Source organism: Salvia splendens, unplaced genomic scaffold, assembly GCF_004379255.2.
Source record: "Salvia splendens isolate huo1 unplaced genomic scaffold, SspV2 ctg884, whole genome shotgun sequence".
In the NCBI taxonomy this organism is placed as follows: Eukaryota; Viridiplantae; Streptophyta; class Magnoliopsida; order Lamiales; family Lamiaceae; genus Salvia; species Salvia splendens.
The window spans coordinates 12,484-20,458 of NW_024599569.1; the positions used below are offsets into that span (position 1 = coordinate 12,484).

Genomic DNA, 7,975 nt, shown 5'->3' on the forward strand with positions numbered 1-7,975 from the left:
TAGTGAGCATGAAATACCTAATGATCACCACGAGAAAATGCATATTTTATGACCCATTTTAGCATCCAAATTATGACCCATATAATTTGTCTCTTTACGAAACCGTCCCTGTCCGTACGGATATGTAAGAAAACAGAATCCAAGTTATAATTAACTTTTTGCAATATTCTTTATTCAAATTCACGTTGATGTGATTGCATTTGTATTCCATTCCATTTCGAGATGGCCAACAACGTGACCCCATTTCATTGGGAGTTCTTCGAATGACCATTTCATTTACTTTGCAAAACTCTAGCTCACAAAACAACTTGGATTTAACTTGAAAATTTCGCAAATTAACTTGAAAATTTCACAATAATTTAAATCTAGACATGTAGGATATGTTTCTAATTTTGGTGGCTATGAGACACTTGAGCATTTAACCAAACTGGATCTTTTTTACAATAATTGATCATTTTATTTATTGCGGTACATATTATCTTTATTCTTTACCAACATTAAATAGAGTTACTTTATAAATACAAATTTAAAACAATCCAAATAAAAGTAGATTATATTTTGCGAGAGTATTAAACAACCCGAATTGCAGTTTTGAATTATTAATGTAAAAATTACTTTTATTAGTATTTGATAACTTCGTTAGGCAGAAGTACAGGGGGTAATTGAGTAATTCTCGTTATTACACATATGGGTAAGTATATAATGCCGGGACAAAATTGTAAATATTCCCAAAACTGTCACCAGATATTTCATAACCAACATTTGCCGCCCAATTAAGACGCCGTCGCCGCCATCATCGGCCGCGCACCGCTCCTCATCGCCACCACGCCGCCGTAAACCTCCGGCTCGGAATCGTAGTAGAATCTACTCACTATCAATTCAGCCGTCTCCGCCACCACGCTATCCCACGCCGCCTCCGCCTCCCCGCCGCGCTTCCTGAACACCTCCGTCGCGTCGAGGCGGTGCATCCCCCACTCTCTGGTGTTCCTCAGCCGGCGGATCTTCTCCAGCTGCCGGCACGCGAGCCTGCTCGTGTTCATCTTGATCTCGTCGATAGCAGCCGCGAGAGCCCTAGCGCGAGCCTCCCCGGCGCCGCACTCCGATTCGATTCGGAAATACTCATCGAGCTCGGGCACGCCGATCGCGCGGCGGATCCCACGCGAATAGTCGGCGTTTGGCCGGTAAAAAGCCCTAACTTCTTCAATCATCCCTCTCTCCACCATCCGATCGACGCGATCGGAGACGAACGAGTGGAGCACCGGCATCGCGGCGTCCACCCACAGGAAGCAGCAATCGTAGCGCGATCGGAAGCTGGAATCTACGAGCGCCTCCACGAACGAGTTCGATCCTCCGACGACGATCGGGAGCTGGCGGCGGCTGTGGATAGACCGCAGCGAGAACGATGCCATCGTGCGGAAATCCGCTGCGGTGAAGTCGGATTCCGGATCGGCGAGGTCGAGGAGGTGGTGCGGCACGCCGCGGCGCTCCTCGTCGGTGATTTTGTTGGTGGTGATTTCAAGCCCTTGGTAGACCTGCATTTTGTCGGAATTGATGATCTCCGCGGAGAATCGAGTGGCGAGGTCGATCGAGAGGCGCGATTTTCCGGCGCCGGTGACGCCGAGCACCACCACCACCTTCTCCTTCGGCGGAGCGCGGCGGATGAGCTGAGGTATGTGTAGAGATGGCAGTATTTGTTTGGGTGCAGAGAATGATATTTTCATTTTTTAAATCAAAAAAATATAATATCTTATATTGAAATGACGAAAGAGCCCTTGGCCGCACTCGAAAAATAGAAGCCCTCAAGAAGAAAATCGTATTTCGGTTTTGTTTGAAAATAAAATTATGCTTGAGATGCGGCGGCTCGAAAATGTGTTGGGGTGTGTTTGTTTCTCTTTCTGCACAAATTTTGAATGGCAAAATGGGGCAGTATTTATGGAAGGAGGAAACCAGCAGCATTAAGCGCCCTTTCTAATTGATCATAGTCAACTACAAGTTGATTCATACTTTTTTCATAAATGATTCTCCACCCCTGTAATTTTTTCTTGTCTTTTTAAGATTCTGACCGCGACAGGAAGCATGTACATCGTACATCTTGCAGTCGTTCTCTGGTTATTCTATTGAATATCATCTTTAATCGAAGATATTATAAATCAAAAACCAGAATGATTCGTATCAATTTGTGATAACAAAGTAGATTACTAAATTAATGTTTTGTTTATTCGAGTTAATTGTCTTTGACATCGTGAAGTTTACTCAAATTCTTGTTTGTCTTACATCTTTATAATTTTGAATGACAAATCATAACATTTAAAATTTCTCTAGTTTTTCAAAATAACTTTATTTTTTGGGAAAAATCTGATGCTAAATTGGTGCACGCATATAAAAATTTGATGTTAGTGATATTGACATAAATGTATATTAACTGACGACGTGAGCAACTAAATGGCATCGTTTTGAGCCTAAGAAACTAAAAACACAAAAACTAAAATAAAACAATTTCAGTTAAATAGGATGAATAAGAATTTTCAAATTCGTAATGTCAGTTAAATTTTGAAAGGACATGAACAAACCAGAATTTGATGAACTTCATCATTTAATAGATATTAATCATTTTTTTATTTGTAAATAAATTTAAATTTAAAGGCCGTGCAACGGAAGTTTCAAATACAAGATCTTTTGCATCAGACATTACTTCTCTACTGCTTGGCCAATTCACACACACATGTATTAACCTTTTTTTTATTCCACTAAAGAATGATGACTTTAATGATTTCACAATTTTTGCTATATTTGTATTGTAAGATTTGAACATATGCATAAGAAATGTGAGGTGCTGAATCTTGAGGGAAAAATGTTCAGAGAATAATTTTAATGGAAGCAGAATAATATGATTTTTTTTTATAATTTATGTCTTTTATTTTGTCTCTTTCATAACTTGTTTTTATCTTTAATTTTTTATTGCATTTCATCCTCTTGGTTGGGACAGGTCACTTATGAGCTTTTCAACTTAATTATTGAAAAAGATAATATATAAAATGATTTTCTTAACTTTTTATAAGAAGATAGATGGTGGATTTGTTCTTCACACCCCTTATGCTCAATTTGAAGAGCCAAATTGAAGTTATTTGACTCCAAATTATTCGTAGACTAATTAGTTTATAATTTGGAATCTTGAATTCGTGATTGATAGTACTAATTTTGGTTGTTTATGACAGAAAGTTTAATGGAGATAAGAAGAAAAGGAGGGAAATAAGGTAATGATCAGTAATTACTGATAAAGGAAATGGATCCAGGATGCTCTCAACCTTAAAGTTGACAAAAAGATTATCATTGGAGAAAAGGATGAAAAGATTATTCTGATAATGCCACAACGAATATCTAAATTACCCCTTGCTTGTAGATAACTTATTCCCATTGACAAAAAACAAAAATATAGTCACAGTCACAAGGTAAAAATCCCACTCTACTCCACCACAAAGTTTCAATCTCTAAACTACAAAAACAACTTTATATTTCAATGTTATATTTGATTTGTTTAGAAGAAACACGTCTTACTAATTAAATGGATTTCACTGTAGTAACTTAAATTTATACCTCATCTCGTACTCCAACTTATTATACCTCTCATTTGCCACATCATCATTCCCATCATGCTACAACTCCTACAACCTCTCATACATCTCCTTATAATATCTCTACTCCAACAATTTTAATTTTTTGATTTTCAACCAATTTATAAATTAAATAACACAATAAATAACAATATTAGTCCATGAAAAATCATCAAAATGATAAGTAGGAGTATTAATTAAAATTCCTAAAATTAAAAAAATCCTAAATTACTTATTCTTTAGTGATCTAAAGAATGTCGTGTCTCTTATCAGAAGGAAACATAAAATAATCATTCTCTCAACATTTAAAACTCAAATGAATATATAACTTCCACTAAATAAATTTCTACATTATAAAGCATGATAATAAAGCATATATGTATAAACTAGTAACAAGTAATTGTAAAATCCAGATGTGTCACCATCAATTATATCAAGAGACGTATCATCATGATCTAGCTAATAATTAAAACTAATAACTGTGTCATCATAATCAGCTAGAAATAGAAAATGGATAAAAATGGATAGAATTTAAGAAAAAAATCTAGCAGGCGTGCTTTCACCACAAGCCCTTCTCTCTCTATTTTCATAAGTAGGAGTGTTACATTTCCTATCAATCATATCTGTGAATTCGAATTCTGTTTTTCTGCATGCTTGCGTCATTCACCATTATCACTTGATCATTATGCCACATCAAATTAGGCTGAGTATGATCCCACGTTTATAAATTGATTAAACCACCCAATCAAAGTCAACTACCGACATGTTCGGTTCCCGCTATTGTTCATCACTAGAGGTCATGTTTATGTTTATCTCTTGTTCGATTATTCTTTTCCATAAAAACTTGGAGTCTTTGACCGTGATAATGTATCTCAATTGCCAAAATTACATTGTTTCTCGTGATTATCAATCTCATCCTCACCCCGTGGCTAATTGACTCCTACATAAAGCATATTTTGACTTATCCCATACTATTTCTCAATCTTGTCTAACAAACCGAACACACCTACATCTATTGATGTTCTCATTAGTTTAAATCTCTGACCAACACTATTCACTGCCACATAAATAATGTTCCTTCCATCGTAACGAAATGACCCACTTTTTTTTGGTCTGTCCCATCAAAGATGATTCATTTCTGAAAACAAAAACACTTATTATCCCTACTATATTCTCTCCACTCAACACAAAATAGCACCACTGCATAAAATCTTGTGTTGTCGTTTAAGAAAGGGGTTATCATTATTGGGACGGATACTGTATTACTAAATCAAGACTAGGTAAGTAAGAGATCATAGGATTAAATGGATACAGAAATGAAATCTGAACTTTTTTTTAAAATCAATCGATGTATGATGTACCTCCATAAATCCACGCATTACAGAGGTGGTGTCCAATCATTAGTTAGTTGTGCACAACCTTCATATCATGCCATAGAGTCGTGCAATTATGAGATAGTTTGGATCAGAAATTCAACTTTTTCTGCATGTAAACCAAACATAAAATGTCGATTGGAAGAACTATCACTCAAATCTTTCTAAAGATATGTAAAAGCTGCCATAAACTTTAAACCATCTCATCAGGCTCCAGAACTTAGCTAATCAGAAATGCATTAGACTACAGCAAGTCACCAATAAGCAAGTCAATCTAGAATAAAATAGTAGTCACACTTCTTTATGGTATGATTAGATTTTCCTGATTAAACTTTTCTCCTATCATAGTGTTAAAAATGCAATAATTTCTTGGCAACCTCATCTAACACCACTAAAGTATGCATAGAGAGTTCATAGCACAGCATAAACATTTGATATAATCATTATTCATCTCATGGTGGTCCTGTTGAGGTTGCAAAGCAAATTGCACAAACTGATTCCTGGATAAACATAACCAGCAATCTAGCTTTGTGCTAAGGACCACAACATGGTTACTTTACCTTTATTGTTTGCTGAGCAACAATGATGTCTGATGCTATATGGCTCTTGTTGCTCTTGCTGGCATCGGAAGATGCCATGAGTGATAAGTCACAACTACCCTGATTTCGTCAAACAGACCAAAAAAGTTTAAGTCAATTAAAGGTAATCCTTGACTAGATTTAATCATGGAAAGAAGAAGTATCTCCCTGCCTTCATCATTTTAGGTATTTGTTCCTTGGATGATGATATTTGCAGTGCCAGAAGGGCAGCGCTTTTATTCCCTCTGGTCTCTAGTGTTGAGCAACGGGCAACAGTAGGACCAAGCCCTATGTAAAAGAGAAGCCTTTTGTAATATTGAGGACCACTGTGTAAAATCCAAAATAACTATGGTAGAAGCAAGGCAGCAAATGCAAGCAAGAGTCTTCAGCTTGTATAAAAAAATATAACCTTAGCAGACATTTAAAGCATCAACTTGGAGAGAAAACGCAACTTTAGGATTTCAATTCAATGTTGTAAGTTAAGTAGAGGATAAGTTGTAGTCTCAAATTTCATCCAGGGGTCAACAATAATTAACCCTCACAATTCAAACTGGAAGGTAAGGAGAAGTTATATGGGGTATAAAGAAGGAAAAGAATGAGAAATAAAAATGTTTGAATTGGATATAAAGAAAGAACAAGGTTATATTTATCACATCCAAATTACATCAAAACAATTAAAAAAAAATTGAAACAAGAACACATCATTCTTTAAATTATGAAAGGAGTGAGCTTGAGTAAGATCAATGAAGTTAGAAAACAACAGTCGAAAAAGAAACTATGATAGTTGCACATGCCAATGCCCTCTAGGTAAAAAAAAGTGGAAATTATGAGTAATTTAGACAGCAGCAAGGAGACACTAGGACCTCAGCACACGTCCCCCATCCGAACCCCCAAAGAGGACCACATACGCAAAAGTTACTGTATGTCTGTTGATAACCTCACTGGTTTCCATTGACAGAAAGGTAGTGTGAGTAGAAATTAAGCACGGACATGAAGGGCTTATTGTTTCATGTTTTGGATATATTTGCTACATTACCCCTTCTCGAAGGAAGCAATTCTTGTAATGCATCTAGCCAATCTGATATCCTCAGTTTGCAAATCTGAAAGAAAGAACTAGATAATCGGATACAGAGCCTTGTATACTGAAAGGTCAACGCTACCCAAGTTCGGACAAAAGATCAATCCATGCAGCCTATGTTTTTTGGCAGCCAAGAATAACATTGAATCATAAGATGCATTAAATAACTATGCATACATGATAGCATAAGCTTTCTTTCTCTCTCTTGATCTTTTCCTATTGACTTTGGAAGGATCTTTGAATGCAGAAGCACATGAATGTAATAAGTTTCAAAAGTATGACTATACTCTTCATTCAACTTCTGTTCCTGCTGGGATAACTGCATTTCAGTTTTAGGAAGCACAATTTGGCAGGAAAAGTCTTAAAAACTTTATTTTAAAGACAAACTGCTACAGCCTGTACACTAGCTGTTCCAAGTGAGGTGACAAAATCTCCACCACTATGCAGCCTGCATGACTAAGTTGTTTCAGTTTTAAGTATCAAAGCCCGTATCATTTGCTATCAGAATCATCAAACATACATACAAGGTAATATACGAATGACAAAAAACTTAAATAGGACTTTGCTCTTGAAATTTTAATTATGCACTGCACAGGAACAATTCTATCTGTATCCATCATGCAGAATGGTTCTTTACCAAATGAGAAGGGTTTGGTAATCCCCCCAAAGTAGGAAAATGATGTAAAACAGCATACAACATTTGTTTCTGAATTTCAGTGTGCCCTGTCTCTGAAACAAACCAAACATAGTTACGTCACTTCCTACTGCCACGATATAGTGCTGGTCGGAGTCTAAGTCACAAAGCGAACCGGATGCATTACTTGCTATCCAATCCATTAACAGTGGCAAAAACTGCAAATAACTTTTGTGATTTTGTTCTTCCATTGCCACAATAGTAACTTGTTAATTGAAAATGTCATGAATCTCCAAGAAACTAAATCAGAATCAGACTCTAGGTGGTTTGGATAGCTGCATAGATCAATGCTCAAACAAAAGGATAGTAGTATTAGATAGTGACACAAACAGTAAAATCTTACCAATGTTTAACCTATTGAATGCTAAGAGAAAATCTGTAGCGATTGAGTGTATCCTTAAGCGATGATGAAGATCAAAACATTGAATCAATAGACCGCGAAACTACTCATGAATGATGAAAGTACAAAAGAGATTCACATCGATTCAATTGAGGATTCCAGAAACGCAAGTCGCTATAAGTCATGATCGTGTTCATTCATATTCGCCAGAAAACGCGCTGATTCAACACTCAAATGAACCTATACAATTCTCCCTCACTCTCTCTCTCTCCTACATATCATAGATTTGGGCCTAATCGAA

At 36.5% G+C, this 7,975-nt stretch overlaps 1 protein-coding gene and 1 long non-coding RNA gene across 2 annotated transcripts; both read right to left on the minus strand.

The window, feature by feature from the left end:
- Nucleotides 1-583: 583 nt before the first annotated feature.
- On the minus strand, nucleotides 584-2,057 carry LOC121791723 (adenylate isopentenyltransferase 3, chloroplastic-like). Its single transcript, XM_042189582.1, has one exon. It carries the CDS (start codon nucleotides 1,719-1,721, stop codon nucleotides 774-776), a length of 948 nt encoding a protein of 315 aa, XP_042045516.1. The 5' UTR covers nucleotides 1,722-2,057; the 3' UTR covers nucleotides 584-773.
- A 2,685-nt stretch (nucleotides 2,058-4,742) lies between these two features.
- LOC121791724 lies at nucleotides 4,743-5,644 on the minus strand. Its single transcript, XR_006048709.1, has 2 exons — nucleotides 5,545-5,644; nucleotides 4,743-5,093 (listed from the first exon to the last, which is right to left on the minus strand). It is a non-coding gene; the product is annotated as an uncharacterized LOC121791724 (long non-coding RNA).
- Nucleotides 5,645-7,975: the final 2,331 nt, after the last annotated feature.